Here is a 10,280-nt window from a genome sequence, read left to right as displayed (position 1 = left end):
TGATCTCACCAATTATCAGAAAGAAGAAAATCAAAACCACTTTGAGATACTACCACAAACCCATCAAATTGGCAAAAAACATTAAAATCAATCAAACTCGCTAGTGGAAGGGCTATGATGAAATAGTACATATCTTTTTTTTAAAGCTTTTTATTTATTTATTTTTCAAAACATATGTGTGGACAATTCTTTAACATTAGCCTTTGCAAAAGCCTGTGTTCCAATTTTACTTGCCTTCTTTCACGTCCTCTCCTAGATGGCAAATAGTTCAATATATGTTAAACATGGTAGAAATATATGTTAAATCCAATATATGCATACATATTTATACAATTATCATTCTGTGCAAGAAAAATCAAATCAAACCAGTAAAAAAAAAAAGAGAGAGAGAAGCAAAAAAAGAATGCAAGCAAACAACAACAAAGAGTGAAATGCTATGTTGTGGTCCACACTCAGTTCCCATAGAACTCTCTTTGAATGCAGATGGCTCTCTTCATCATTGAACCAATGGAACTGGTTTGAATCCTCTCATTGTTGAAGAGAGCCATGTGCATCAGAATTGATCATCATTTAATCTTGCTGTTGCCGTGTATAATGATCTCCTGGTCCTGCTCATTTCACTCAGCATCAGTTCATGTAAGTCTTTCCAGGCCTTTCTGAAATTATCCTGCTGGTCATTTCTTACAGAACAATAATATTCCATAACATTCATATACCACAATTTATTCAGTCATTCTCTAGTGACCACCAAGTGGTCATTATAGGTTTAGATATACAAAGTCAGACCCAAATGGATAGGTTTGAGACCCCACTCAAGAGATTGCAGCTATAGAATCTGGGATTATTGCAGACTCTAGATCTGTATTTCTAGGCATATGGAGTTCCTATGGAATGGACAATATTGGATGGGTCCTTCTCGGTGTCCACTTTGTTTCCCATGGAACCCTTACTTTCAATCCTTAAGGTAAAGGAACTGAATGACAAAATTTTATTTTAACTAATGAACCTCTATTAATATACTAATTAGAAAATACTAATGAAGATGGCAACTCAATTTAACCTGGGTCTTCTGTTATGGCATCATCTATCTGCCTTGAGAATGACTCCAATAATCAGTTCAGATTTGTTATTCTATATTAAAATTTGTTTTATTTGTTTCTAAAATTCAAAATCCTTTCCTATTTGGTGAGATCTCACAAGGACACTTTTGGTATAATTATACAACTTATATAAAGTTATGCCCAAAAGAATTAGAAAATGAGTAGATGCCCATCAATTGGGGGAATTGATGAATAAATTATGGTATATGAAAGTAACGGAATATTATTGTTCTATAAAAATGATGAACAAGCTGATTTTAGAAAGGCCTGGTAAGATTTACATGAACTGATGCTAAGTGAAATGAGTAGGACAAGGATATACAGTATACAGTAACAACAAGATTATGCGATGATCAACTATGAAAGATTTGGTTCTTCTCAGTCATTCAATCATTCAAGGGCAATCCCAATAAACTTTGGATACAAAATTTCATTTGCATCCAGAGGGGGAACTATGGAGAATGAATGTAAATCAACATACACTATGTTCATATTTCCCTTTTTCTTCTGTTTTTTTTTCTCTTGTGACTTTTCCCTTTTATTCTCATTTTTCTCTCCCAATTCAATTCATAAAGAACTGTGTATTTTAAAAAATTAATGAATATGTATAACCAAAATAACAAAGAAAACAACAAAAAATAGTTATGCCAAATCTTTCTCTCATGAGACATGATCTTAAACCTTTCTCTTCTAATTATTCTATTCACCTCCTTCCTAATAAAAAACATGCTCTAAATTATTTTGACCATTTTCTTCTGTGGAAATGTATGTTCAAGCTGTTGACAGATACTTTTCAGTAGCCATTAAAAAGTAAGCTATATCTTTGTTATGATCAGTGAAATTTTAATTAGATTATATTGGTATTTTATAACATGGGAAAAAGATCTGAAAGACTTAGACAGTAGCCTTGGCTGAGTCAGGACAATGTTGTATGGTTTGGAGCAAATCAATTAACTTTTCTAGCTATATTTCATTAACTGTGATATGATATGGCTGAACTAGATGATCCATTAGGTTTCTTCCAGGATTAAAACTCTATGAATTTCTAGGAATTCTGAAGAAATTTGTCTAGTATGTGGTGGCAAAGAATTGAAAATTGAAGGAATGCTCAGCAATTGGAGAATGACAGAACAAATTGTTGGTAAATAATTGTAATGAAATACTATTGTTCTATATAAAATGACAAGGAGGGTGATTTCAGAAACACCTGGGAAGAATTATGTGAATTGATGAAAAGTCAGGTAAATAGAACTAGGAGAACAGTGTACACACTAACAGCAATATTGTAATGAGAAGACCAAGCTATTCTAATCAGTATAATGATCCAAGGCAATTTCAAAGAACTCATGATGAAAAATGCTGTCTGCATCCAGAGAAAAAAATGATGAACTCTGAGTGAAGACAGAAGCATATTTTTCATTTATTTTTTTCTTTTTTTCTGATATAGCTTAACATGAAATTGTTTTGCATGATTTCACATGTATAATTGATATAATAGTGCTTGATTTTTCAATAAATCACAGAAGGGCAGGAAGGAAGGAGAAAATTTGAAACTAAATTAAAAAAAAAAGAAATTAGTGTTAAATAAATAATGAAAAAAAGGATGTGGTGGTAACCATTTGTTATTCAATATCCTCCCTTCCTTTTCAGGTAACTCATGAAGATAGAAGGATAATTTTTCATTTACTTTATTTTTCTTCCCTTTTTCTGATATAGCCTAACATGAAATTGCTTTGCATGATTTCACATATATAATTGGTATAATATTGCTTGATATCTCAATAGGTCACAGAAGGGCAGAAAGGAAAGGGAAAATTTGAAATAATTTTTTAAAAAAAGAAATGAATGTTTAAATAAATAATTAATTAAAGAGAATGTGATGGTAACCATTTGTTATCCAATATTTTCCCTTCCTTTCCACGTAATTGCATTGAAACAATGAAAGGTTAGGAATACTGTTTCATGCCTATAGTCCCTGTGCTGGAGAGGGTGACACTGATGGATTGCTTGACTTCAGAAATTCTGAGATGTGGTAGGACTCAAACCAATCAGATTTCCACATCATGTCTGGAACTAATATGGTGGTCTTTGTAGCAGTGTCCTGGGAGCAGCAGTTACTGGAAAAGCATCTGCATTAGTTAAGATCTGAGAGATATATTAAAAACAATTAGATATATCAAGGAAAATCAGTTTTAGAACTCTATAAGGATGCTTAACTTTGAAGCCCAGAAGAAAATGACAACTATGGGAAATTTAATAAGGATTCTAGATAGAATTAATATTAGTCCCATAACAAAAAACTGTATTTACCTCTTGGTCACATGGGATCTCTAAACTTAATCCCACCCTCCCTACAGTGATAGCATTAAAAACCTCAGCCCTAAAAAGCCTTGGGGTTGGGGAATGAAAAGTAATTAGCTGCCCTCATTGGACCCATGTCTTCAGTTTGAATGAATCTAATTCCTCAATTAGCAGGAATCCTCTAATTACAAAAATTAGCAGTGGAGTGAGTGTGTTCTACTGCTTACCTGTGCTTCACCTATATCCAATTCCTGAAATATACAATCTATTAATTTTAATCTCTCAGAAATCCTTCTCTTCCTGCAAAATTCATCTCAGGTGTCACTTCTTCTAGAAAACCTCTTCTAAACTCTTCCAATATTTAATTCCATTAGGCAATTAAAAATTTTCAGATATGGGGGAAAGCCAGCAGGAAGCCTCCATGAATAGGTATAATTTGGGAAGAAAGTCAGATTTTTTCTACCTTTTCCTCCTTCCTAAAATTCTACTTCTCTGAGATTAATTTTACATCTAAAATTTTCTTTTGACATCATCCAAGGAATACTTTTTTCCTTTGCAAAAATGTAAATATCCCAGGTAGAGGGAGTTATCACTTTATAGACTTCTGACTACCTAATATCCCAGAGAACTTCTTTTTTTTTTTTCCCTTTTTTCCCCAGAGTACTCTTAAAAGATTAATCAACCAAAGGTGGACTTTGCTCCTTGGTCAGTACCATAGTTTTAGGTCAGGATTCAATTGACCATGACAATGAAAGATACATTAATGCTAGTGTAATTGCAGTTCTAAAGGCTTAATGTAAGGCAGCACCAGGAGCAGATAGATTTATAGATGATTATCTCAAAGTAAAATTGTGGAGGTAGGCGAGAAATTTCTGCAAAGTCCAATTCAGCTACAGCTCTTCAGAGCATAGCTGACTTGACAAACCACAGGAAGAAAAGGAATGGTCAGATGTTTAACAAGGACAGATGATCCATCTGGATTCTACTATGGTCCATTACAAATAATCACCTCTGTAAGGGACATAAGTAACACTATCCATATAAAGTGGGATGATGTACTCCTCACTCCACTGTTGTATTATCATTTAATGGAACAGCAATTTCATTTAGTGCGGGAAATTCCCTCCACCGATGAAGATTAAGGGGTTATAGTCTTGGAGCTGTCTGGAGGTACTGAGAAGTTCTATGTTATATGTGTCAGAGGCAGGATTTGAATCCAGGTTCATACTAGGACTTTTAAAATTTTTTCCACTCCTGACTCCTTTTTGCTGGAGATATTTTCAGGTGACTCCAGATATATAGGTATATAGAATAGATGTATAAATGTTTGCTTTATCATAATCTTAATCATAATCATAATCTTACAATCCTCACATTCAATTAATGGGACCCCGGCCCATAGTTTAAGAAGCTTTGCACAGAACCAGGCCGCCTCTCAGGGCATTATTAGATGCTGCATTATCACCTACCTTTGTCACGTAATAAATGAGAAGACTAGCCTGGAATCCCTGCCCCACCTCCAACCCCCTCCATCCCGTAAAGAGGGAATCTTTACAGTTGTAACTCCTCAGATGATAATTTGTACTCTTTCCCGGTCTAGTTAATACCCCATCCACCAGTCTCCTACTCCCAGTCTCCCCTCCAGATTCACTCCTGTGTTTTCTCAAATTCGGTAGGGATGATCTTCTTGGTTCCTCCCAGCTCATTTCCTCAGTTCCTCTGATTCTCACCTTAAATTCCGAGGTGGAGTCTGGGAGCAGAGTCTTTCGCTACCTCTCCTACTATTGGCTGCTGTAGCTGTCTAGAGTGCCTGTGGCTCCCTCACACTTTGTTCCAGAATTGAAGCTGCGGGAAGGAAGCGGGGAAGATCGGATTGGGGACGATGGATGCTGTGCCCTCCCTGGGAGGCTCCCTCCTACCACTCTGCCTGGTGACGCTCCTCCCTGGTTTGTCCGGCCTCATTCAGGACTTCGTTTTCCTTCCAGACTGGGCCTTCTCCTCCTACGAGGTGATCACCCCTCGGCAGCTAGGAACGCGCAGGGGGGACCCCGAGGGAGCCGGCGGGGTGTCCTACCTCCTGCGCGTGGAGGGCAAGAGGCACGTCGTTCATTTGCGGGTCAAGAAGCTTCTGTTGTCTAGACACCTGCAGATTTTCTCCTTCACAGAACGCGGAGCCAGACTGGAGGATCAGCCTCACATCCCTGCAGACTGCAACTATGAGGGTTTTGTGGAGGGCTCCCAGGACTCCCAGGCTATCTTGAGCACCTGCTTTGGGGGGCTTCGGGGGATACTGAACATGAATGGAAGCCTTTACCAAGTGGAACCCCTGAAGGCCTCCACCAAATTTGAACATGTATTATATCGCTTGAGAGAGGAACGGATGGCCAACCAGACCTGCGGCTTAACTGACGAAGAAATAGCCCGTCAATTAGCCCAGAGTCAGAGGCTGGAGGTGCTTAGCAAGACAGATTTTTCGGAGTCCTATGTACACCTAAAGTATATAGAGTTGATGCTCGTGATGGACCACGACAGGTATTTGACTCGACACTCCAATATGACGCAGATGATTGCTGATTGCCTCACCTTGTCAGTAATAGCGGACGCAAACTTTAATACCTTGAATGCTCACATTCATCTGATAGCCATTGAAGTATGGACAGACAAGAATAAAATTGATGAAAATGGGAATAGGTTACTCCAAGTTTTACAGTTATTTTCTTTCTATAAAAAACATGTTCTTTATCCTCGGATCTCCATGGATTGGGCTCACTTATTTGTGGGCAAGCAGTTTGGGGATGCTGCGGGATGGGCTTGGGTCTCTGGTGCTTGTCACTCATTTACAGCATCTTCAATCAGCAGCCTACCCTGGAAAAGCCATCTCGATTACGCTTTGGGGTTTGTTCATGAAATGGGGCATGGCTTCGGCATGGCCCACGATTCAGAGTTCTGTGTTTGTGCAGCCAAAAGGTGCCTCATGGACTCTTCCCTGGGAGGCCGCACGTTCAGCAACTGTAGCTTTGAGAGTTATTTTGATTTTGTCACCAAGAAAGGAAAATGTCTGTATAACGTTCCAGGCGTGGTATACAGGGTAGAGAGATGTGGCAACAAAGTGGTGGAGAAAGGAGAGGATTGCGACTGTGGCTCCAAAGCAGAATGTAGACACGATAAATGTTGTTTGCCAACTTGCAAATTTAAACGAAGGGCTCAGTGTAATTCTGGTCTTTGCTGTAAACACTGCCGTTTTCATCCACCAGGAAAGCTATGTAGACCCAAGAGATCTGAGTGTGACCTTGATGAGTTCTGCAATGGTACCACCAATCTCTGCCCAGAGGACTTCTATAAACAAGATGGTACCCCCTGTGATTATAACAAGACTGGCCTTTGTTACCAAAATAGTTGCCATTCTCATCTCCAGCAGTGTAGAAAGCTTTTTGGTCATAGTGCCCGGAACGGTCCAGCTTGTTGCTATGCACAAATAAACCGAGGTGATCGCTTTGGCAACTGTGGACTCCAGGACATGGAATATAAACGATGTAAACCTCAGGACATAATGTGTGGAAGAGTACAGTGTGTCAATGTAAAGGGCATCCCTTCTATGCCTGATCACACTTCAATAATTCAGACCCATCTAGATAATGTTATTTGCTGGGGAACAGACTATCATGCTGCAATGGCGACCCTTAATTTGCCTGATATGGGGGAGGTTAAAGATGGTACCCCTTGTGGCAAGGGGCTCATCTGTATTAACAAGTCTTGTCAGAGTAGCTCTCTTCTCAATTATGACTGTGATCCTCAGAAGTGTAGCCGTCGAGGAGTGTGTAATAACAGGAGGAACTGCCACTGTGACTTTGGATGGGCCCCTCCATTCTGCACTGAGCCTGGATATGGAGGAAGCGTTGACAGTGGACCTCCCTCAAAATGGGAGGGGAGAAAGAGTGTATTCAGGCACCTAAAGTGGAATCTTTTTGCTTTCCCTCCTTTTCTGACACTGTATCAGTGGATATGGTATACTCGCTTACTAAAAATAGATAGTTAAACATTTTAAAAATGCAAAGAATTCTTAGCAAAGGAGAGAGAAAGAGCATCTACATCTTGTTCTTTCCCTGAACAAGAACAGACAAGATCATCTTGTATATTTACTTTGTAAAGATAGATGTTCTTCCTTTATTTTCTTTTGTTGGAAAAATAAAACATTCATTTTAAAATGGGAAATAAGGTTATTCATAATGCTTTCTGCATTTTGCCTTATAATTCTCTTATATTAAGATTAAGGACTCCCATTCATCTGACTTTCAAGCCCCCAAATTAATCATCAGATAACTCCAAGAAATCGCTGATAAAACTGTTCTTAACATCAGCTTTAAGTCACTAATTGACCGCCTTTGGGTCAAGGGAAAAGATGAATTAGTTAAAGTATTGTGATTCTAAATCAGGTTACTATTCTAATTCATGTTTGAGGAATTTATTAATCCCTGCTTAAACTTCTATCGACTTGTCTAACAAAAAATGATTAGATTGCTGGTAAGAAGGTAAGTCTATTTAGTGCACTAAATAGACTGCAAAACATTGTTTCAGAATTGATAGTTAAAGAAAGATAAAAGCTTCTTATTCAGACTAGATTAAGGACTTCAGACTAAACGACTAATATTATTTTGTAATATGGTAGCTTAAAGAAGGGATAGTGAGAATGCTCAGGATGCTTTCATACAAAGATGTTGATGAAGAATTAGTGAAATTGTTAAGACCAGGACAAGATTCTCCTTCTTAACTAGGGGTCTTAGCCTTTTCTTGTGTGGTGGCTTTCTTTAATAATCTGGGAAAACTTATGGATCCCTTCTAAGAACAATATTTTTAAAAAATACATGGGATTGTAATGGAAACTAGTCATATTGAAATAAAAATATAATTTTTTCTTTTGCCATCTAAGTTTATGCATTCTCTGAAATCTATTCATAAACCTTTGGGGAGAGTCAGTCAAGATCTACTCTAAACCAAGACAATAACAACCACAATTACTCCTCTTCTTCCTCCACCACCACCTCCTGCAATCACTACTACCACTACCATTCCTACTACTACTACCACTATTACTACTACTACTACTACTACTACTACTACACCACTACTACTACTAGCATTACTATTACTACTATTATTACTACCACCACTCTCACTTCCACTCCCACTTCCTTCTCCTCCTCCTCCTCCTGCTGCTGCTACTACTACTATATTACTACTACTACTACTACTACTACTACTACTACTACTACTACTATTACTACTACTACACACCGCCACTACTACCACTACCACTACCAGAAGTTATATAGTGCTTTAAAGTTTGCAAATCACTTTACAAATATTATCTAATTTAATTCTTTCACTAATCTTGGGAGGGAAGTGCTGTCTATGTATGAGGAAATGAGGCACCTAGAGCCTAAGTTATTTGTCCAGTGTTACAAAATTATCAAATGTCAGGGCCAGATTTGAACTCACTTCTTCCTGACTCCTGTATCAAAATAACTTGAGTATGACAGTGGGTATGGGGAGGATGAAAAAACATGTTTGAGAATATGGATTCAGATTAGGAGAATGGAAGAAAGGAGAAGGGACTTTTTTTATAAATATCATCTTATTTGATCCTCATAACAAAAAGGTGTTATTATTCTCATTTTATAGTTAAGGGAATTGAGAGATTAAAGGGTTAAACCTAGAATCACACAGCAGGATTTGAACTCCCTCTCTTTCCACTCTGCCACCAGGTGCCTAATATTAAGGTGACCTTAGAATGGGAATCCCTGCCTGCCTTAGTAAGTAGGGCCGGCACTAGGCAAAGTACACAATTTTAGGGCACCTTTTATCTCCTTTTTCATGTCAGAAGTCAAGCAATGATTCTTTAAAAGGCTACTTAGACATTTGGGGGGGGGGGAGCTGCTGAATCTCACTGCTGATTCAGTCCAGTGATAAAGTCTGTCTCTATGTCCTGAACTATCTGAGTGCAGGGTTCTGATTACAATTTCTAGTGTACTTACACCTTTACTTAAAACAATTTTATAAGTAAGCGAGTATAGGAATTATTAATCTTTTTGCAGATGTAGAAATTGAAGTTTAAGTAAGAAAAATAAAGATCTTATATTCGAGATAGGAGGATTATACCCCAAAGGATAATAAAAAGAACAAGTAGAAGAAGAACTAGTGTTAGAGAATCCAGGGGAGGATACCGTATCTGGGAAGACAAAAGTAAGTGATGATGTTCAAGGTTACAAGAGAGGTCAAAAAGAATGACAATTCAGAAAAAATACAATTGATTTATAGCATTTAAGAGACAATTGATTTAGAGCAATTAAGAGACAAATCATTAGTAACTTTCCAGGGAACAATTTTCAGTTGAGTGGTAGAGATAAAGAGACTTAGCTAATTTCTGAATGATTAAAATTTTCTATCACAACAATATCATGTTTCTAAGTTAGGCTTGTGGTTTTTCTCCCAGACCTCTCATTTATTTCCTCTTCTTCTTCTACTCATCTTTAGTATAATTCAATGGCAATATCACTTCAATTTCTGCTTTGATCAATCTTGATTCAAATTCCTGTTTTCTCTATCATGAGTTAATTTCAGAAGTACTGGAAATAAAAATGTAAGTAGAAAATAAAGGAGTCTCTGTCTTCAAAGTGCTTACATTGTAATGGCAGAAGATAATTGGAAAATAAAAGGATTGGGTTCAAGGAGATGAAATCTTGTGGAGATGGGTCGAGTGAAACTTAGAGAGAATTGAAAGTTCCTTAAAAATGGAAGTTCTGGAAGAAACCAGTCAATCAGATGGAGAAGCCTCAGGGTCCCTCTGGTATGAGAAGTAGTAGTCCAGGGATGCAGTAAACT

General features: G+C 37.6%; 1 protein-coding gene across 1 annotated transcript; it reads left to right on the top strand.

Moving 5' to 3' along the window:
* The first annotated feature begins 3,795 nt into the window (after positions 1 to 3,795).
* Positions 3,796 to 8,298, top strand: ADAM30 (ADAM metallopeptidase domain 30). Its single transcript, XM_031968711.1, has 2 exons — positions 3,796 to 3,830; positions 5,247 to 8,298. The coding sequence occupies exons 1-2, from the start codon at positions 3,796 to 3,798 to the stop codon at positions 7,435 to 7,437; spliced, it is 2,226 nt and encodes a 741-aa protein (XP_031824571.1). The 3' UTR covers positions 7,438 to 8,298.
* Positions 8,299 to 10,280: the final 1,982 nt, after the last annotated feature.

The sequence above is a fragment of the Sarcophilus harrisii genome, chromosome 4 (assembly GCF_902635505.1).
Source record: "Sarcophilus harrisii chromosome 4, mSarHar1.11, whole genome shotgun sequence".
Taxonomy (NCBI): domain Eukaryota; kingdom Metazoa; phylum Chordata; class Mammalia; order Dasyuromorphia; family Dasyuridae; genus Sarcophilus; species Sarcophilus harrisii.
Note: the sequence above shows the minus strand (reverse complement) of the source record. Positions and strands in the feature narration are given on the sequence as shown.

Bases quoted from the DNA above. Each gene is read 5' to 3' on its own strand.
- ADAM30 (XM_031968711.1), top strand. From the start codon at position 3,796: ATGGGGGAAAGCCAGCAGGAAGCCTCCATGAATAG. The intron at 3,831-5,246 runs GTATAATTTGGG...CCAGAATTGAAG, and splicing joins CAGGAAGCCTCCATGAATAG to CTGCGGGAAGGAAGCGGGGA.